The sequence below is a fragment of the Numida meleagris genome, chromosome 5 (genome assembly GCF_002078875.1).
Source record: "Numida meleagris isolate 19003 breed g44 Domestic line chromosome 5, NumMel1.0, whole genome shotgun sequence".
In the NCBI taxonomy this organism is placed as follows: Eukaryota; Metazoa; Chordata; class Aves; order Galliformes; family Numididae; genus Numida; species Numida meleagris.
The window spans coordinates 65,817,167-65,839,810 of NC_034413.1; the positions used below are offsets into that span (position 1 = coordinate 65,817,167).

The 22,644-nt window shown below is 40.4% G+C and overlaps 1 protein-coding gene across 3 annotated transcripts in view; it reads left to right on the forward strand.

Annotated features, from left to right (window-relative positions):
* THSD7B (thrombospondin type 1 domain containing 7B) overlaps nt 1–22,644 on the forward strand; it is a 298,099-nt gene that overhangs the window by 216,888 nt on the left and 58,567 nt on the right. For all 3 annotated transcript variants that reach the window (XM_021399126.1, XM_021399127.1, XM_021399128.1), the window contains exon 16: nt 6,798–6,976. In XM_021399126.1, coding sequence (XP_021254801.1) covers nt 6,798–6,976 — 179 coding nt within the window. The remainder of the gene's footprint in view (nt 1–6,797; nt 6,977–22,644) is intronic.

Here is a 22,644-nt window from a genome sequence, read left to right on the forward strand (position 1 = left end):
GGCAGCCGAAATTAGGTGGCATATTGTGTTGACAATGCCTGACGTCGTATGTCTAGAAACTGGCAGAAAGATGCTCTCCGTGGAGGGTCCCGAACTCAGAAATTGAGTTTCTTAGTGTGCTCCAGCAGAGCCTGAAACCATTGACCTTTGGGCCATGTATGATTTACTGATGGGTGCAGATAGTTTTGGTGCCATTTGGCAGCAGCTTACTCCCAGGGCTGGACCCTGGGCTCTGGAAGATGCTTCCCACTCGGCCCAAATAGCCCAAGTCTATATTGCTCTTCAGAGCACTCTGCAAAGTACGTTTATTTTTGCAGCTACTGTGGAATTGGGCCTTTGAGAGAAGTCAGATGTATGAGAAAGAGGGGAATTTGACGTTCTTTGGACAATTTAATTTTGTCTTGGTGATGTATTGCAGATGTGTGTGGAGCCTTCAGAAACAGCCTTGTTATATTATCTAGTTCTCTTAATAATAATAAAAAGTAAATGTCTCAGATTTGTTTTGCCATATCTGCTTTTGCTATGAATTGAATAGCCTGTAAGGCCATGTATGCTAAATAGTTAATAATAAAATATAACAGGATGTGTTTCTTTCCTAATATACCGAGTCTAAAGATGCTGGGGGAAAAAAAAAAAGGCAGCATCTCAGTTTTGCTTGGACAGAGCGGATGATTTTCTAAGTTGCAGGGTGATGAGCAAAGTACATAGGAAAACATAGTTGAGCTCTTACCCTAAATGCCCTGAATCCCAGTGCATGGATTTTCTTTGAGTAACGGCTTTCTTAAGACACTGGGGCTCCCAAGCAGACAGTCCGCCTTCGCTGCAGGGGAGCAGGGATCTTTGCCATGACTGGCTTTGAGATCAGGAGCCCAGGTTTGTGCAGTGAATTTCTGCCTGCATGCATCTGAGTTCCCCTGCAAGGTGAGCGTACACAGCAAGGTCCTATTTATTTGCACTCAGAAGGCAGCAGATGAATCTCTCTTCTCCAGAAGGGTTCTCTGTTTTGCAATCTGTTACAAGGGTTGTGCTAATTATTGGAAATTTTCTTATTTAGTCAACAGATTAAATATAGCAACTATTGCAATTGATAGTTAAGGTGTAAGCTTGCAATTTCTTTAAGGAAATGCAAAATCAAAGGAAATTAGGAATCATAATGCAAAGTCAGCATCAACCCAACTGCCTTGTCAGGATTTATAGAGGCTGTGAAATTGAACAATAAAACTAACCTTTGGATGAATTTCAATAACAATAACTATGACTTAAACTTACCAGCGTGTTTTACAAGTCCTCTCTGGTCTATTTAGAATCTATAATCAGTCTGCTACGAGATAAAGAGAGCATGTGCCTTATTGTTGAGAAGAGCAAGCGGGAATAAATCAGCTAAGGTGGCCCATTATTCAAGCTTTGCAAAACACTCGATGTAAAAGTTATTTCTGCTGGTTTTTGTTGTGCATTTAATGAACGCATTCATTAGATTATCTCTTAAATTTCCCTGGCTAGCAAACTAATAATGCATACCATCTCTCAAATCCTTGGATATTAGGGGAAAAGAAAAGATTAAACATTTGTTCTGTGGTGATATTACATCTTGTTAGATGCAGCTGAAGTTGTTAAAAACTTTAAAGCTCCCAGATTTATTCTATTTTTTTTTTTCTGTTAATAATGTTCACCCTTGAGGCAGGATTTAAGCATTTGGAGTGGGCTTGCTTAGGACAAGGACTGGTGTTGTAGCTCCTGATGTGCTGGCAGTCCCTGCTTACATCCGCTGGGATGCGCTGGAGCAGCCTCAGCCTCAGCTGGCAGAGCTGGTCTCTTAACTGCAGTCTGTTCTCAAAGCTGTTTTCACCTGCCTTAAAGCACAAGGTTGCTTTGTAGGAGATCCCAGAGCTCCAGTGCAGCAGAATGTGCTCACTGGGTGCCATGGTCCACCAGGTCTTGCTAATGAAGTCCTTAGCTATTAGGCTTTCAGTGCTGCATGGATTTACCGGTGTTATTCTACATACTTCACAGCCAGTTACCAAATGAAGGTAAATATTAATAGGAAAATGAATCAACTCTTTTTCCTCTCTGCCTTTGGTCTGTGTAATTAGAAATGTTTCTTCGGTGTCACTGTCCATTTTGCTTCTCCCTTGTTTGTTGAAAGGTGATCTCTTTTATCCTGGAGGCTCCAAGGGAAATCACTTGTGTTATTACCAGTGGCAGTAGCGGTGATGCACAGAATTGTCCCTTTCTTGCTAATGACCTTGAATTTTATGAAGCACCTCAAGGTTTACTAACAAGGGTAGTACCGCTAGAAGTTTGTTAATTGAAATGATGAAATATGCTAGAGAGGATATAAATGAGTTTAAAGCCAATTCAATTAGAAGTGCATCTGTTTCCAAAGCTGCTGGAGGAATGCTGTTTATTTTCAAAACACTTTTCAGTCAGCCTCTTGGAATCCTTTTGGCACGTTTGTTTAACGCTGTGCACAGACCTTCCACCCTCAGCAAATTTATCATTTGGAAGTACAGCAATCAGGTGGATGTCATTGTCTCCCATTACCTTGTAAATCTCCTAACTGCCTGCTTCCCCTCACCAGGATCTGGTTGTGAATGTGGACACGGACACGGAAGGGTGCTGCAGCCTCTCACTGGCTGTGCCTAGGGTGACCTGTGTCATTCATGTAGGGAATGAAACTGTACTACTGCAGAGACTGACCCCTCAGTGCTGCAGTGCAATCACTGTGTCTCCTACCACCTGCACCTGAACCCTGCCACATCCTCAGACCATCATTCAGCCACTTCCTCAGCTCTTCTGGGTTGCACAGCAAAAATGAGACCAGAGTAATAGTTTTTGCACCAAGCGTTTGAGCCTTGGCCTCCAGCACCCACCAAACCATCATCTTTGCTTTATTTGTCTGCTTTCTCTTGCTTCATCTCTTTTGGGTTGCGCAGAAAAATAAAAGAGACAAGAATAATAGCTGTTGTTGCATCTTGTGCCTTCCCCGTGCATCCTGTGCATTCTGTGGGCACTTTGTTTATTATGGAGGCTTTAGGGACGAGGCTCCATTTGCGGCTTGTAGAGCAACATTGTTCTTAATGAATAAATAATAGTAAAATGAGCTTGGCAGCATAGGTAAATGCATTTGTTCATCCTATTACGTTGGCAGTGTCTCGGTAGTAAAACAATAGCACTTAAACATGAAAAAGGCTTATTTGATCATTCAGTTCAATTTTTGCTGCCAATTCGGGACTATTCCCAGTAGCATGTTTCCAACTCCTTGCTTGAATGTCCCGTGCATTGGTGTTTGCATCTCTATCTCACCTGCACTCACAGCCCCAGCTCAGTGACATGCAGCAGCCTGCTGTCGGTTCAGATGCTGCAGAGGTTCTTAGCTGTTGTTTCTGAAGTATAGGGCCTTTAGTTCAATGAAGTTGGAGATTTTGAGGAATGAAACAGATTAAAGGAAGCTTCAAGAAAATAGAGAATGTGGGAAACAGGCTGGGGAGCAGGGCTGGGGAGAGGTGGATGTCTTTTCCCACAGAAGGTCTTGGAAACACAAGTGTTGCTACCAGGTTCTACAGAAGAGAGAAGAGGAAATGTAATGGATGAGTGAGATGTTAAGGGTGACACCGACAAAACATGGTTGAGCTTCAGCTTGGGTTGAGTTAATCTCCCCAAGCTGAGTGACAGTAACTCAGAAATATGTTTATGTTCTTCCCTTTTCACATTCCTTTACAGTCAGAAATATTTTTTGGTTTTGACCTGTAATTGTGTTTTACCGTTGCTTCCACTGGTAATAGCCTGCACATAGAATTTGCTATTAATAGCTGGTGTTAATGGTATATCTCATTTGTTCTCTGTTGTGCACCATGCCAATGCTAAAAGCTTGCTGGGAATGCCATGACAAGGTTTACTGTCTGTATCCAAACCGAACTCTTTTCAACTCCTGACACTGACAGGCTGTGGCATGGCTCTTACAGAGAAAACCAAATATCCCATTCTCATGGGCCCTGGAAGGGCAGGGAATGAACTGAGTACAACATTGTTCACTAGTTTATCATAACAAGGTATCAATAAATGCATGATATATCTGTGCAAAGGGCACTCATCACACAAATGTTTTTGCAGGAAATTTTGTTATTGCATGAAACCTTTGATCATGGGAATCTCAGCACAGGATAAATCTCAAGTGGTTAATGGAAGATATAATGACAGTTTGAGAGAAGGTCTTGAAAGAGGGTTATATTCCCATTCTGATTCTTTACCTTTGTTTAATATGGAACATTTGTTTCTTTTGGACATTAGGGTAATTTACTGCTCTATTATCTTCCTATTTTTTATTTATACTTCATTTAATTTATAAATATGGGTGAGGAAGCTCAAAATGCAGTGGGTTAGTCGCTTAGCATCAAGAAGTCTTTAGGAAACCTCTGGTTCGCCGAGCGATCCCTGCAATGAAGTGGAACGGATTTCTTTAGTTTATTAAAACTTTGCCTTTCTCTTTCTTACTCTTCTGTTTTTTTTTAATAGAGGTAAGTCTTGAGCTACCAAGAGGCTTAGCCCATTTTGACTTCACTGATAAGTTGATAACCCCTCTGTCTAATCCTCCTTTTAAACAAGGCACTTTCTCTGTTTCTGTTAAGAGTTAATTACCCAGGCTGTCATACAGCCCAAGGAGAAGCGATATTTCATATGGCGATGGGACAGAGCTCTTTGAAGAACTGCCTAAGAAATGCTGCTCATAAATCTATCATGAGGAAATTTCTTTTACTTATCATAACGTATTATGAACGGCTTTGAGTGACAACCTAAGCAGGTTGAACTGAATATTAGTGAGAAATCTGGGAGTTTCATTTTGGAGAGAAAGTGAGTCTGTTGTGGAAATATTTGTTATGTGTGCGTGCATGGGTGTAATCTGAGCTAGATGAGAACACAAAGCATGCAAAGTTGAAATATCCCAAAGGTGATCACCACTGCCATGGATTGGGAAGGAAATAATCAAGATACCTCATGCCAGTGGCTTTGAAGCCGCAGATGAGAAGGGAATGCAGCACACAGAAATAAGAGGGAGCAAAGTGAAACATCGCGTGCTGCACGAGGACAACTGGGCAGCTATAGGAAAGAGTTACGGCAGGAGCTGCTGGGGGAAATGATTGCAGCTGTCAGACTAACAGGGTGGCTGTGCTAAGGCAGAGGGAGGAGAGTGCTGCACGAAGCCAGAGAAGAAATAGAGCTTCACTGAGCTGAAGGAAGGAACTGCTGTTGTTTCCAGCATTTTTAAGGCGCTGTTTACAAAAACAACATCGGTATATTCTTGTGCTGCTAGATGGAGGATATTTTCGAGGTGGGGGATGCCTCACCAAGTCTGAAAGCTTTCACCACAGTGAAACGAGGAGTGCATCCGCGTGCTGCTGCTGTGGATCAATGCTCAGGATGTGGCACAGTCCTGGCTTGGAGTCAGCAGCAGGTTTGGATGCAGCAGAGCCGGTAAATCCGGCTGCTGGGCACGACTAATCTCCCTGCCTTGGCTTCAGTGTTTCCTGGCTGTTCAGGGCAGTTGTCCAGAGGTTTTGGAGGGAAGCTGCTTCTCCTTTTTAATTTATTACGTATTTTTGTGCTTTCTCCTGCTCTGGTGACTGTCACCTTGAGAGAGAGTGGAGAAATCCTTCTTAAGAGCATAATTAAATCAGCTAATTTAGTATTCTGTAGGTGAGGTTTGCATAGGGAGGTTTAGAGGGCTGAAAACCAAACAGAAAGGACATAAAAATGAGTAACGCCAGAAATACGGTAGGGATGAAATTCTGTTCTTTCCATTACCTTAATTACCAGAGCTGTCAGAGGACCTAAGCCTTCTGTAATAACGGCTGATCCTAGCAGCCACCGACTTTCATGGTTGAACATGAAATCTCTTTTTTGTTAAAATCTGATAATGCCTAGAGTCACGTCAACCAAATAATGGAAACTTGAAGAGAACAAACACAGCGCAGTGGGCAGGGATGTGCAGGAGCTTGTCCACATGATGGCCAAGGGCTGTGGCCAGGCATTCCTGGAGACCACCAGGGCTCAGGCACCCTTGGAGTGTGCTCTACAAAATCTCTCTTCCCTCGTGCCTTCCCAAAATGACTACGGGCCTGGGTCTGTGAAGAAAAACCTGGCTTTGTTCTGAGAAACCCTGCTGGGTTTTGATTCAGTAAGGTGCTGCTCCTGCAGCTGTCCGGAATTCTGATTTGAAGAGGTGATCCTGGAAGCCCTTCTATGTCAAGGCAGGTGAAGGTGAAAGCGAAGTTTTCAGATGTCACTTATGAAATACACAGTAGTCAAAACAGTTGCAGAGATATATGAGGAGAACTACCAGGAGAAAGATAGAGTCGTATGTTTCCTTTGCTTCTCCCAGGAAGAAATCCCACACGGACGCAGAACTTGTGCTTCAGAGGATCACAAAATTCAGTAGTACACTTAATTTTCCAGAATCTGTCATGTCCAAATTCTTACAGTGTGGATAATTGCTACCCGTTGTCTACTGCCTGCTTCACAATGGATACTTCTTGCTAATGTGTATTATTTACATCAGTCAGTTTTATCATGGCCATCCTAGTGATCATTGGACTAAACCAAGCAAATAGTTTTAGTCACTGCTCTTCTTTGCAAATAATATCATAATTTTGCATTGGGAAAGTGCTGGCAGGCAGCCGAACTTCTTCTCTTTAGAAAGTCTTCATTTGGAGTTGATTGTAGAGATTGCAGAGAGACATTAGAGGATCGGAGTTCATGAGTTGGAGTGATTATAAAACCTCTGTCTTCAATCTTTGGTTTAGGTTACATTGAAGAATCTTGCACTGTTCCTTGCCCGTTTGATTGCAAATTAAGCGACTGGTCCAGCTGGAGCCCCTGCAGCTCTTCCTGTGGGACAGGGATGAAAGTCAGATCCAAATGGCTGAAGGAGAAGCCCTACAATGGAGGTCGCCCCTGCCCAAAGCTGGATCTCAAGAATCAGGTGAGTGTGTTAAATCACCAACAGAAATCTCACTGTGCCTGTTGTAGTTTTAACTGGGATCGTTAGGTAGTGAGCTGGAATTGAAATTACAACGAGGAGTAATCTTGGGGGTCTGACTTTGTTTTGAGTTTCATGGGCAATCCTAGAGCTTCTTGAGGATTGAGGGGAAGATGCTCATGTTACAGCAGAATTTGACCTGAAACACTGTATTTCTTATGTAAAAACGATTTTTATCTCCCAGAGCACAAGAAGCTCGGGGCAAATAATCCCACCTGGATGATGTATGAATATCAGAGAGCCCAGATGTCGTGGATGTTTTTAAAATCTTTAATTCTCTTTGAGATGATGGTAGCTGCAGAAACATACATTTGTTAAATATACATTGCTATTTTTAGCAGTGTTTCCCTTCGACACAGCACAAGTTCCCTTCAACATTAATCTCTGTATATTCAATATTGAAGTGTCCCATTAGAGGAAAATAGTCTTTAAATTGCTACTCCTACAAAAAATCAGCATCTATTTAAATGCTACTTAATGCTGTGTGTATATCTAAAAAACTAATAGAGAGTTCCTACATTTACTGATTATTTTGTAATGCTAATTAACGCTGATGAAGTACTATTTAGTTTAGCCTGTTCTTTACTGCTTTCAAATTCAACTATGAAAATTAATTAATAGGATAGAAACTGTCATGCCAATGGGACTTGATATATATTATGAATATATATGTATAATTTGCAGAGCGTGTAGAAATATATATATGAAAAACACGTTGCATAATACGTGTAGAAGGACTTCAACAGCAAAGATGTATTTGTGTGGCAGCTTGCAGGCGCTAGAGCTGCTGGATCACCTTGATTCCTGTGCAGTCACTGCTGCAGCTTTGTCCTGGAAGGCAGCACCACTTGTACCACCTGATTCTCAACTCATGTCATTTTCCTCACAGTTTCTTTTTACTCCTGTGAGAAACTTGTTAAATGCTTTTTTTTTTTTTTCTTTTGCTTATTATTGTTTGAAATTCATAGGCAGTAGCCTAACAAGAAGAAATATAAAACTGCAACAAAGTGTATGTTGTCCATACCTCAGTGCCTTTCTTAATAGATCAGAGAGATGGCCAAAGAGGCAAAATGAAATCCCACAATAAGTTATTTGGTAACAATGAGCTCCTTTGTAATGAAAAGATAGCAGGATTGTTACACATAGATGCAGCAGACTACTTCTGATGAAAGGTAATGTTACTATAAAGTGTTGCCTATTCCCACACACATTAAATGTACTAATTTCAAAACCCTTTTGGAAGATATTGAAGGAAAGAAATTGTCTAAATTTGGGAATTATGTCTTTGTAAGGTTTATTGGTGTATGGTGCTTGCAAAGCGTTGTGGCTGGTAGTAATATAATGATAGTTGGTGCTTTTTGCCTCTTTCCCAGGAAGATAGGACTTTATGTATATGTATATACACACACATATACAGGTGTGTGTTTCTCTTCGTTTGCTCGAAGATTTGCTTCTTCGAGCAATAAGGAAGGAGTCTCACTCTGCACCCACTGGACTTCCACTTCCAGCAGTGATTTAAAAGTGCTGAAGTCCTTAGGCACATTGCAGTACAAAAAAGTTCCCTGCCCAGATGGCAAACTGAATTAGCTGACTGCGCTGATGTTTAGCTAAGCTGAACACATGTCTTTAATCCAGTGTAGGGCAGATTGTCTTCTTTTTCCTCTGATGTGAACAGTGTTTAAATCCTAAAGTGAAGCGCTACGGAATTTTGTATATGTTAATATATGACTTTTTAATTATTTTAGCATAATCATATAATCTGGTTTAAATACCTGCAGTACAGTATTTTTCTTTGATATCAGACATGAGAAAGCTAGGTCACCTTGGTGCTAGGTTCTCCTTATCTTTTTCTGGTGACAATGTTCTATTGTGTTTTATGCTTTCATGAAGACCTTAGACAACTTAAAACCAAGAATAAACTCCTCTAGGTGCCAGCAGATTTCCCTTATTATCTCCTCCACTATTTTTAGTTATCTTTTTAAAATTATTGCTCCTGAACTTGGGTCTTGTTATTGCTTAATCGGTTACATTGTAGAACCCTCCATTATCCAGTACTGTATAATTGAAGCCTGTGCTCAGTTTATGTGTTTTTTCTCATTAAGCCAAATAATCTTTTAACGCTCTTCTTGTGAGGGGTGTTTTCTAGGCTTCTTGGTGGACCCTTGTAAGTCTTTGGCATAAGTTTAAGTACAGAGAGCATACTTGAAACAATAGTCCAGCAGTTTTCTGTTACCATTTCCCACCATTTGAGGGCTCTGCCAATGCCATAATTTCAGCAGTTACCGCTTTGGAGAGAAGGGCACTTTGCACAGTCAAAACAATTTATTTGACCAATGTAAATAATTACTGAATCACATAAACCTTTTTATGGAACTGTCCTCCTGGAATCAGTTCAATTGTGGTAGTGCAGTTTTTTTTGTCTATTTAGAACACAACTATTTAGCTTAAATTTACTACAGTACAGTTAATATATTTATACAGAGATACAGGGATAATGACATATTCCTGCATGATATTTCATGGAGTTTATGCTCCTAAGTGTTTGACAATTGTTTAAGTGTTAGCTGACTACATTTTACTGCATCTTTTAAAGAAAATCAGCATTGCAGGTAGAAGTTGTGGAGCTCTTATCTAAGGCTGTGATTGCTTCTGAGCAGGCGATTGGATTACGGGGTCAGCTGGCAGATGTTCTTGGCTGTGTAATGCATGTTAAAAGAGGTGTAGCGTTTACTTTTTTCTGTTTCTGCTGCTATTTGAATGCACTTACACAACGTGCAGTTGCTAAGCTATTTAATATGTAGTTCTACATGACTAAAGGTTAAATGTGAGTTATGGGAGGTTTATTGCTTGAATATTCTCTTGTAGGTTTTTAGGATTACTACAAGAAAATGCATCTTATTTTAAAACTCATGAATTTCCAGGGATTACCTTTCTATTGATTGCTCTAATATATATTTTTGTCAAGATTTTCCCTCCTTTTCCTTCCTCCTCTTGCTTTTACTTGGTCCTGCTAAAGGACAAATATCGCAGCATGTGGTTTACTCACTTTGTACGTGCTGTATCTATTTAAGCAGCAAAAGTAGAAAGTATTTGAAGTTTAACCTTACTGCTTTATTTAAAATGAACATGTTGTTGTTAATATGTCTGGCTGTCAGTCAAGCTCCCATCCCTTCTCAAATATTTTGAACCAGATTTAATGAAGGAGTGTAGACATTAAAGATTTTTGTTTCTCACTTCTTCAGTGGAAATAACTGAGAATTGCCCCAGCTAGAAGAATACTTGCAGCCTGGCCCCATTTGTTGCTATCTATTAGAAAAATCCCCATCAGAATTTGGCTCAGGGTAGAAAATTTGTGTTTTTAATGCTAATCTTTCTATCTGAAACAGGGAGGGAAACCTGTTCTTAAGCGCGTGTCTTGTTTGCAGGCTCCTGCAATATCAAATGGCAATGACTGAGACAGTTCTCTGACAGAGAAATGTTTCCAGGTCAGACATTCACTTTTATCTGCAGGACTTTTTCAAGGTCTTGTTTATGCATATGATCAATGTGAATACTTCACTGTGTAAAGTTTCATAGGTATGAATGAAGTCGTGGGACTGAGGTGGTGGTTTCTGGTGTCACGAAAAAAGTCAGAACAACAGCAAAAAAAAAAAAAAGCAGGAACGTTGATAAAGCTTTTAGGAAGGGATGGTTTCTGTTGGGGTTTTCATGTGATAAAATAGGTAAAATAGAAAATAGAGACTCCTTTTTTCACATATAAGGACTTCTTTTTCTGGTTGTCAGCACAGTGAGGGGTGGGTGGTGCATTTCAGCAGTGATGACAGTGGCAGTGGAGCGCGTCCACCAGGGCAGATTGTTACGAGCTTGGCATGCAGGCTCTTGTTCATCACTGGCAAAAGTGCATAGCTAGTGGTAGTGACTGTTGAAAAATAGGGTTTTGTATCTGAGATTTGCCCTGTCGAGTTGTGCTCTTTGTGTCTGCTGTAGTTCCCATGGAAATAAATAGGAGGCATTATTTTCAGAGTGACCCACATACAATATTAGTAAAGGCTTGTTCAGGAAAAGCCTTTTGTTAAGATGCTTTTGGGGCTTTTCACACTTCATTTCAAAAAAAAAAAAAAAAAAGTTTAAATAAGCAACAGAGCAGTATACAGACTAAAGTTGATTTACATTCATAGCAGTTTCTCAAGGCAATTTTTGGCTCATGTTTTGCAAGCTAAGTTTCTGTGATCCAAAAATGCCCCTGCCCTGAGCTTGCAAGCTTTAGATGGAGACAGAAGAACTCTTGCCTAAGGAAGAGCAACGTAGCATATCTTATCACAAGACACTGTAATGAAACAAGGTCCATTTTCACTTAGGTAGGTAACTGCTCTCGGAAGGAGCAATAATTCTGTATACAATAAAGTTTCTGAAGAAGCAATGTATCGCAGTACTGCACTTCTCCTGTTTTAATTCCTTCAATTTATATTCCAGTCCTTACCTGCTGACATGAAGTATTGACAACTTTTTGTTTATGTCACCTACCTAACACTGAAATATTCAAGTAATTATTACTTAATTTTGAGCACGTCTATAAAATATGTTATTTTTGTTTTACTTTGGTGTAATAGTTGTACAGCTCCTTTGCATAACTTTGTCTTTCATGCATGCATCTGCATATATTTATCTATACATGTGTGCATTAAGTGTTTTCGGAACTGTTAGGTTCCTGTGTTAGAAGTTAAGTTTTAACCCAGTGTCTTTTATTGCTGTCAACAAATTAGCTCACATCCAGTTCCTGGGCAGATACCCCTTGCGTGTCAGCATCAGAAATTGGTCTTTAAGAATACAGTTAATAATGTATTATCTTTAAATAGCTCCTGCATACATTTCTTCTTTTATAATATAGATTGCTAATTGTGGGAAAGAGACGACATGGCACTTTGCAGCAGGCAGTCATACAGTAACACCAGCAGGGTATTTCTGAGCTCTGTCACGTGCTGCTGTATCAGTAACACCAACTGTGGGAGATCCCTCGCTGTGGCATGCGAGGACACGGCTGACCTATATTTTCCTCCAGCTCTGTCTATCAGTGCTTGTTTGCTTTGTGAGAAACTGAGAAACCAACCATGTGAAGGCGTACTGCTCCTTTTTCTGAAGAGAATACAACCATCTCCCATGTCACCATTTAGAATGATAACCTGTAGCATATACTGTAATTCCCAGCATAGGATAATTTGGTATCTGGTTTTAACAGCTAGCCACACTGGATTTTCATTTCTCCTACAAGTTTTCTGGCTAAGAAAGCATCATATAAGCATACTTTCACTGCTGCCATTCATGAAAAGCTTTATCCTTGTAAAATCGAACCATTTGGCAACTTCCTGGAGGTATGTTTTTCTGCCTACTACATTCCCTACCATCATCTTCATGAAATGTAGATCAAAGCAGGACTTTTTGCTCTAAAAGTAGCCGATAAATTTGCACCTGAACTGAATTTGAACTGAAAAATTCCCTGTATTTATTTCTGATTGAAGTACAAAGTTCCTATTTTTGTTGTTGAAGAGGATAGTAATTGTTTAATACAACAGCATACTCCAAAATGTTGTGAAAGATGGGAGTTACAACAAAAGTGCTTTGTCCAGAGGAGATAGAATTAAATGGAAAATCAGCCACGGTAGGTTGGGTTGCCCAGTGGACGAAATATTAGCATTTCACCTAAGAAACTGAAGTTAAATTGGCTTGGGCAGTATTTTTAAGGGAATAAGTTTGGTTTGTGCTGAATCTCCTGTGGACAATATGTCATGTTGGAGGGCTAGTGTGCACTGTGTGTCATAAATCAGTGTGACAGCGTCTAACACGGAGACTGAACTTACTCTTGCTTGTCTTTGTCTTAGGAGCAGAAGAACACAGAGGATTGATGCCTTAGTTGTTCCTTGGCAGCAGTTTTAATCTTGTTTTTCTTTTTTTCCCCTCCTTTCTCATTTTAGAACATTTCTATTTCTTTTCCACAGAATTTTGTGGTGGAATTTGTTCTCAGTTTTAAGTTCACAGTCATTGTAGAAGCTAAATACAGCATAACAGTTAAAATAAGCAGGTAGGTTTTGTTTAATTTGAACAAATAGGGGATATTCAGAGTAAAAGATGTTGGCCTGTCTTCACCCGGAGATGGGAAAACACAGCTATATGGCATCATGCATTTTAGCACACGTGACTTAGTCTTCAGAAATGGTGAATTACAGAGAGGTATCACCTTTCTTGTTTTTGACAAGTTAGAGGTGTTAACATGTTTCCCTTTACTCCTCTCTCTTTTATAATTTCTGTGTGTACAAAATTAAGTTTCCAGAATAGCATTCCATTGATTGCAAAACAATGTTTGCTATAATAGGAGATATGAGCATGGAAATTTCTTTTGAAATAGATTCCAAGTCAAGTAATGAAATTAATTAGAATAATTTACGATTCTGTGGAACCTGACATTTAGTGGTCTCAAAACTTTTTGAAGTAGGAGCACAACAAGATATTGGCATTAAACAGGAGTGTGTTACGCAGGAGGCAGTGTCTGTGTGGGTCTCATACAGGCCTCTATGCTTTCTTCTTCTGGGCTTACTCTGCTGTGGATGGATCTCCAGCTTGGTAATTGAGATTCTGGTCACCTTTTCGGTTTTCTGGTGGACAGCACCATCTTTTAGAAGGACTGAATTTTCTTATAAAATGATAGAAGTTTCTGTTTGTCCTCGGTGTAAAGGCTGCTTAAATTCAGCTGTTTGGTTTTATTCTAAGAGGAAGGGGATTTTTAAAGATGGTCTGACACACCTGCATGCTGTGACTGCATTCTGGCTTTCAGAGCAGAATGTTCCTACCTCTGTACAAAGTGTATGATTTTGCAGTTTCTGGCTCTTTTATGAATAAGAGACAGTAATTTGAAATGAAGTTGCCATTCAAACAGGGAGAATGGACAAGAAGCTGTATGCTGTCAGAGCTACAGAGAAGCCCAGCAATGCTCAGGCACCTCTTGCATTATGATCCTGAAAATAACCCTGGTCTTGCCTTCTTCAGTATTTAATATAGCTGTGTTGTTCCATGTACAGCAGTTACCATTGATTAATACTTAACAAGTGTTAACATTTTTTCCTGGTGCAGACGTTTCTTGTGGCCATTTCCCAGAAATTACACCCATATCGTGTGTAAAGTTTGCTTTGCTTTATGCAGGGTGGCTGATCAATAGATTCAGAAATTGATTTCATTTTCTTTTTATGTTATTTAATTGGTTTCCTCCTCCAAGACAGCAGAATGAAAGTGAGAACTACCTGCTGTATTCCTCTTCACATGACTGCAAGGATTGTGCTGAGATTCCACCAGCTAAATGTGTGCATTTGAACTGCAAGCTGAATACATGAATCTCACATCTTTTCTAGGTGACAGCATCAGGATCATCAGCATTACCAAACTGCTGGCTGGAATATAAAGCACTTTGTGATTTTGGGTTTTAAAGCCCAATTACAGCTTTCTGAGTGATTGCAGAGACAACCCCTGTGTCAGGGAGGTCTGTTGTTTGGAAGAGCTGTTTTCCAGAAGTTGAAATTCATTCTGGTCACATGCAGGATGGTTTGGGGAAAGGAAGAAGATATTGTCTTCATTGTATAACTGTGCAGGGCTGGCCCTGCCTCCTGGGGTGCCCGTTGTAGCAGGCACACTAAGAAAGCAGCTGCACTTACAGCTCTCTGGGAGAGCACAACATGGAGCCTGTGCAAGATTGGGAGCACACACATTTGCATTCCCAGTGAAGGATTTTATATCTGCTGGGGCGGAGGTGCCCTCTGAGCCAATGCCACTGGTGCACCATGTTGAAGGAGCCTGGGCACCCTCCTGCCCAAAGTCCCCATCCCCAGCAGTACGTGCAGGTCTGGGGAGAGACAATATCAGAAGGACATAAACTATCAGCCTCCAAGGGAGGGCTGTGAAGATGGGGAAGGGTCTGGAGGGCAGGATGTGTGAGGAGTGGCTGAGGTCCCTTGGTTTTTCAGCCCGGGGAAGAGGAGGCTGAGGGGAGGCCTCTTGGCAGCTGCGGCACCTGGCAGGGAGCAGATGGGCAGGCATTAACCTTATGGGTTCCTTCCCACCTGGGATATCCTGTGGTTCTGTGATGATGTAAAGATGGTGACATCTTTCTGCTATAAATAAGCGTGTTGCAGGCTATAGCCACCCATAGAAAAACTGAAGACGAGTGGATTTTTATGTATTAATGAAATGCAAATGGGTAGATTCTTCTGCATATAGATGCATATTCTGTCCTGTCTAATTTTATTTACTGCTTCTCACTTGAGGAGTGCATAAATCAGCAGTCCTGTGTAGTCTGTTGTGATATATTACTTAATTAAAAGTTATGAAGGCTTTTAATCCTTGATATAATTAATATTATTTTTGAGTCAGCCATTTCCCGTATTTTAACTTAGCTGGGAGAGATGCATTATGTTATAAAGGAAGCATTCTCTGAATCGTTGTGCTCACTAACAGGTGTGGCACACAACAGTGTCTCAGATGTTCCAGATTGGGTTTGGAATTTCAACTCAGCACCAAAGATAATTAACTGTTACTGCACCTAGGGAAGTTTATGTAGCATTGATTATAGTTTGATAGCAGGTACAGTCTATATGTCTGTTAGAGTCATGGATTAGTTTTAGAGGGGATGAGATTCACTTGTGGTTTCACAGTAAACAGATTTTAGCTACGCTTCAGTAATTTAAAAAGTATTCTTAAAATGGTTATTTATGTTCTAATAGAGTCTTAATTTAGTGTTCTATATTAGTGTGATCATTAGGTGATATATATTTTTTTTTAGTTGGCAGGTTATGGTATTATTTTTCCCTTAATTCAGGTTGTAACTGCCATGCATTTCTTCTCCACAAGAGTCAGCATTAAAAAATTGGTGTAGTATGAAAAGTATGTGATTTTTGTGCAGCAGAGATGGCTAGCTTGAGAAATTCTGCAAAATTTGAAAAAATATTAATGGAATGATTTTGAGTTGCGTGCTTCAGAGGAGTCACCCAGCTGGCATTTTGCTGTGTTTTGCTCTCTCATTCTCAAATGTTAATCTTTGTACGTTGAAAGCATGTGCCAGTTTCATCAGAAGAGCTTTGAGATTTCGAGGGAATGTTGGTATCCAAACTTGGCATTACAGATTCCATATCAACTTTTCATAAGACTTGATGTCAGTTTGGATTTCATTGATGGGAAGAGGGTTTTTGCAGAAATAATCATTTCCTATAGCTGGGAGTCAGCTGCCCTCTGTTGGTTGGTTCAGCTTTGCTGTGGTTTGTGTTTCTTGTGATGACTTGGGATGGGTGAGAAAAGCTTCCCCTGGTTCCAGCTGCCGGTGATGTGTTGAACATCACTGGGGTCCCTCCGGTAACACACCTCTGCTGAATGTGTGGCGTATCTCTAATGAACCGCTCTGCTTCTCTTAGCCTGTCTTTAAATTCTGAGTCGTCACCTTTGAGAATAGAATTATTATTAATTAGTATGAACTTTGGCAATTAAAAATACTGGGCTGAATACTGTCTGCCAGCTCTGCTGGTCAATCTACATCAAGAATTTATTCTGACATCTGTTAAGACTCGGTGTCCTTGATTTTCTAATAAGTTAGTTTTAAATTATGACTCTACTAAATAAAGATGAGAATTTTTCCTTCTCTGAGTGAGTGATATTAAGTGGTTCATGAACTTTCTAATTAGCTACCAGGCATAAGTATATTTTCATTAATGTCCTGGAAAGTCAGTAAAAAGAGTAATGTCGAAAAATAGTGAGGTTTAGCAGTCTCTTCTAAGTAAGGCTTTGGAAAGTAATGAAAGTCAAGTCGGATTCTTCTTTTAGAATGTCTTTTCACTGGTGAAAATAATAAATAGGCATTTGTTGATGCTCTTAGGTAATGCCCTATATGGTATACGGGATTTCGTCTTTTCATCCACATGCAGTGATACGCTGGGGCTCAAGCCTGCAAAGCGTGAAACACCTTTGGCTTCCTTGATTTCCAGTGGGGATTCTGCACACCTCCTACTTTAGCCAAGTCCTCAGAGTGTGAGGAGCCCTGGGCTCCCAGGTCCACATTTTCACACAGTGTGGGAGTTCAGCTGAAGTGGATGCACTTCCCTGAGGCACCTCAGAAAGCTGGTTTTGATTGTGGTGGGAGTGCTTAGCAATCTGTAGGTCTGACAAGAAGGCCTTTGTGAGTGTACACATTTCCCAAATTTCTTAAAATAAATCCAGTCTGTTCCTTTAATTTAGATTCAGTTTACTCACAAGTGGCCATCTGGAATATAGATTTCTATATGTAAATCATTCTCTTGGCAGCTCGGTAGTAGTATCTGTGCTGCTATTAATGCAGTTTTTAAGGAATTTCTTCTTTGTAACTGTGGCTCTGGACCTGAGTCAAAACACACAAGCCAAATTTTTACCCATCATATATATATAACCTCCTTTGCAAGAACTTAAATCCGAGCTTTCAGTCTAAATTGTAAATGTGGATTTTAATGTAAATTTATGTCTAGGCCTGGGGGTGTTCATTTTTGTTAACATGATACATATTTTTGATAACGCTTCCGTCCCAGCAAAACAGCACTTTAAATGGTGTTTTGGTTCAGTGTATCATTTCGTTAGAATTTGCAGTACAGGATGTAATGACATTGCTTTTTAAGAAGGCTCAGATCTCGTGCATGCCTGCTGCAGGGCGCAGCGATTTGCTTCTGCGAGTGGCAAAAGGGAATGAGAGCCGATGCTGGGATCAGGCTGCACGTTTGGGGCATTACATTTGTAAATGCGTGGACGTTTGTTTTTTCCTTTCACGTGGCTTTCCCCCAACTAATAGCTGGTTGTAAAGCTGGATGGTAAATGAGCAGATTTATATTTGTTGGAACACAAACATCAGCGAGTACTTTAGCAACTAGAGTAGCAATAGATATTCATTAGAAAATCCATCGGAGAAATCAATTATACTTTGAGTTTGTCTTGTTGAGAGAATGGAAGTACTTGGTCTGTGTGAAGGCATTACTTGAGCAAGCAGCAGGTGGGCAGACAAAATGGGCTTTCTGGATAGTCTCACAGGTGAGTAAAATAATAAGAAAAGATTAATTTTCTATCCCTTGTGTTCCCAAAGCAACCATTGACAAAACAAGTAGTTTTTGAAAGTGAGAGATGGGAGATTGTATCTTGCAGTGTGTACTACATATACAGCTCATCGGTCCCGAGGAAGAAAAGCAATGATTAACCTTGATCAGATTAAACATTTGCATATAAAAGAGGTTTTTCTTAATATTCATTTCAGGTCAGTGTTTGATAAATGACTTGCAGATTTTCATCAGCATTCTGGTGTCTTAATTTTTGTAGAGTAAACGTCCTCTCTGGAGCTGTGTGCAAACAGCAGCGTTTTCAGTGTAGTAATGTATCATGCAGGAAATGCTAAGTACAAGTTGGATTTTTGTGCTAACCACGAAAATTAAACCCAGCCAGAGGAGGAGAAATATTTTTTAAGCTTAATTTCCTTTCTTTTCCTCACCCTGTAGTAGTAATGTAGTGTACCACCATGTCTGAGAGGTCAGCATGGGAAGATGAGGAGTTTTGTGAGCCCTTCAGACACGTGTTACCTGGTACAAAGAAGTGAAGGGTTTATTGTTTGAGAGCAAAATATTGACTTTAAACAGATTTCTGTTACTTCGTATGCTATAGCTTTTTTCAAAAAGGAGTAATAATCCTTTCTAGAAGGTCCACACCTGTTTGTTACATCCCTGGGTAAAAAGTCATCCTTAGCTGGAAGAAAAGACAAATAATCAGCACCTGACAGGTGATGCAAAAAAAAAAAATGTTTAAAACCAAGAGTATTTAGCTATCTTTAAAACTGGATGTGGCTGTTTTCTCGCTGTTGTGCCTTGCTGTTGCTTTCCAGGCATTACTTAAGCTGTGCGGAACGGCACCAGATAGTGACGGCTGTATTGCTCCAACCAAATGTTAGCCCTGTCATCTCTGGCCAAACTCCCATCATTTAATTAAATAAAGGCAAATTCCAATTAACTTTGAAGACGCCCACGACTGGCCCAGCATTTTTAGAAAGCAGTGTCAGTGTACTCAACGTTTCCCTTTCGTCTGTCTGTTCGGAGGAGGTGGGCCCTTTGATACAAGCCACACATGGAGCCCATTGAGTGGCCTCCCTGTAGAACAGCCGCGTGTTCCATGCCCTGCCCTCATGCATTCTGCTGGATTCTGCTCTTGTTGCAGACTGCGTAACAGATGAAGTTTGACTCTAAAAACAGAGGGGTAGTTTTTTGGCTCAAACGGATGTTTGTCAATGGAGTGAACAGTGAAAGGGAGCAATCAGTCTCCACATGCTTCCCTGAAATTGGTCCAGCAGCGTTTGCAGCACTATCGCAACATATTTGAAATGGTGAGATAGGGAACATTTGTTACTTCAAAAAGATTGTGGCGGTTGTGAGGGGAGAATACAAAAGTTTGGAGCGTGTCAAAGTCGGACACGTGTAAAATGCTGCCTGGATTGTATTGCAAGCACCTAAAGACAGCGTGCTTCCCTGCTTCCCAGGACAGAGCCACGGCAGAACTGAGTGAACCCAGAGATAATTATAAAAAAATAACTCTATTTAATGTCACGTACAAGTGTTGCAAACGTCTGTTCTTTACATTTCAGCCATTCACTTAAACTGAAGCTTAGGTACAGGAGTATCCCAAGTTCAGTGGTAGAAACTTTGTTTTAGTTCGTTTTAATTGAGGTATATAGGTTGCAGTGTGTGAACAGACTGCTCAGGGAAGGCCTCCACTTTTCAGCATTACCAGGTAAAACTTGCTGGCTTTTATTGTTACATTTCATGTGTACAAGGTTAATGAAATTACAAAAAGTAATTAAAGAAAAACCTAATGAAATTAAGAAAAATCTAATCTGATAATGGACAATTTTAGTAATTTTAAAATGTTTGTAAGAAGAATGAAGGGGAATCCTTCCATTAAATATTAACTTTTCCCCCCTATTTCCATTAAATTAAATTGATTAATACCCCTAACAACTGTATGGAAGGCAGCCAGCCTCGCTGGTGGCCTGAGCTGCAGCTGTGCTGGCTCCTGGCACTCGGTGCTGCACTGTTGGGAAAGGAGGAAGCATTTTTGGCCTAGAGGCAGTTACAAAGAACAGGTATCTTTTTTAGAATTACATTTTGGAACAAGCTGTAAAAAAAAAAAAAAAAAAAAAAAGATTGTTTTAATCATTTTAGATTAGTCATTGCTTAAGTCAGTTTTATCTTTTCTTTGATATCACAGAACTACCTAAACCCAGTTGTTAAGTGTGAAAGACAGAACCCAATTCATTACCTCCTTCTAGTCAAAGGTCAAATTTTCAGTGGTCTAGAATTTAATTTGCATTTAATTCAAGGTTTCATCAAGATAATTGTCTGTTTGGTTCACTCCTCTAATTGAACGTTTGCAAGAAAATTAGTGTCTGATCACCCCTGGGTGAGGGGAGGTGCAGCACTATTGCACTGCGGTTTTCCAGCTTCACCTCGGAAATGCTTGCAGTGTTTTCACAGGACACAGAGCTCCTTTCTCTGGTGTAGTCACAGAAGTTGCAGGCTGTACTGGCAGCTGAAAACATTATTGTAGTCTGCCTTGGCATTAGGCAGATTGTCTGCATTACTCCCGTGAAAACTGATCCATCCTCTCTTATTTAACAACCTTGTAGTTCCCAGGCTGAATGGATGGGTATTTTTTCTGTCTCGTCTCTGCTGAAGTTTCCATTAGTAGCAAAAGCTCTGCTCTCTGGTATTTTACTGCCCTGCAGGTGTTTTGGGGAGAAAACAGCTCTGTTCTCTCATCATCAGAGCCATCCCTTGCAGCTTGCAGTCTCCAGACACCAAACCCTTCCAGCCTCTCCTTGCAAGATGGGAACTTCATTCTCACAATCCGATATTTCTCTTCTGCAGTTGTTTCTGCCTGCATGTGAGAAAGTAAGCGCACAGATCTGCACGCAGTACACCACTGAGGGTCTTAGAAGGGTTTGTGAAACACCAGTAATTGCATCCCGTTTTGTAGGGAAATTCTAACAGAATGCCTTCCTGCCCTGCATTTTCTTTCTTCTTTTGTGGTCACGTCACAAACTATTTCATCCAGTGTTCTGCCTGGACACTTTTTCCTCAGGCTGACCTCTGAGGGTGTAGCAGATTTTGTTGTTGTTGTTGTTATTAGTTCCCAAACACGCGATTTTTGTAGTGAATCACAGCCTCTCTCTGCTACCCAATCCATGCATCACATGGCTCTTCCTTCACACTGTCCCATATCTCTCTATCTGTCTAAAGATGGCACTTAGCTTCATCAGTAAACTTTCAGCAGGACTGTAACAGTTTGTGTGCTGGTGTAATTGGTGAAATATTAAACAAGACTGGCTTTAAGACCAGTCCTTCAGCAGTGATGGCTAATAACTTCCCTCCAGCCCGATGCTTCCCATTTAATGTCACTGCAACTCTCCTACCTCTAGCACTTTCATGCCAAGTTAAATTTTTTGTACTAATCCCCATCTTCTTCAATTCAAGTAATAACTTCCCAGATGACACCGTGGTAAAGCTTTGCTAAAATCAGGCAGATGAGACCTGTTTCATTTCCTTTGGCCAGAAAGGGAGTTTCCTTCTCTAAGAAAGATATCAGATGCTTCACCTGCATTAAAACAAAGTGGTATTTTTCCCCACGTTCTCTCAGCTTCACTGACTTTTATTATTCCTTCCTTAAAAAATGCTCTAAAGTCTTGCTTCTACTGCTAAGGGCAGAATAAAGGGTTTTAGTTGCTCTGATAATATTTTTTTGTATGGATAGGACATTTGTTATTTCTGATCACATGATATCGTTCTTGTCTTGCTTGATTTAATGAAACTAGCTGCCCCATAGGAATTCTCATCTGCCAGTTCTTTCACAAATCTTCATGGAAATTACTTAGTTCTTTGTACTTGTACACATTTGGTCTCTTGAGATTTACTTTCATCCTGACTGGGGTAGTTTCTGCATGGTTGTCGTCACTGACTGTCATGAAAATTGAAGCATGTATTCATGTAATTTGGCGTTGCATACTGTCTTTAATCTGTACTCCAGCCTCACTGTGTAGTAGTTCCACTTCTTTGCTCATGCAGCCAACACAGCTTTTGTTGCTTGTTTTAGTATCTTCTGGGTTGGATTTTGGTAGCTGCCACTTGCTGAGCTCTGAGGTGGAACTATACTTGGTGCTTTCTTCAGCTCCACATGAAGGCTATTATCCGTGCTGGACTCTCTCTGTCCATTCATCTGATTTACTTGTGAGGCCTGGCACGCTGCCCTCTAGCTTTTTCTTACTTGAGATATGGGTCGCTGTAAGTATTGGCATCTTTGACTTGAAAAATGTCCGTCGTCTTCTCCAGGCAGATCATTCAACCTCTTTATTAGCTGACTTCCCTGGCTGGTTCCCTCGCAGTGTACAAGTTGCTTTTGGAAGCCAAGATGTGTGATGGAAAATGCTTTCTCTAAAAGGGGTCTACAAACTGCTGTGACAACATCATTTTAGAATCAGCATATAAAAACATTTTCGAATTTTCTTTCTAAAACCAGCAATTTTATTCCTC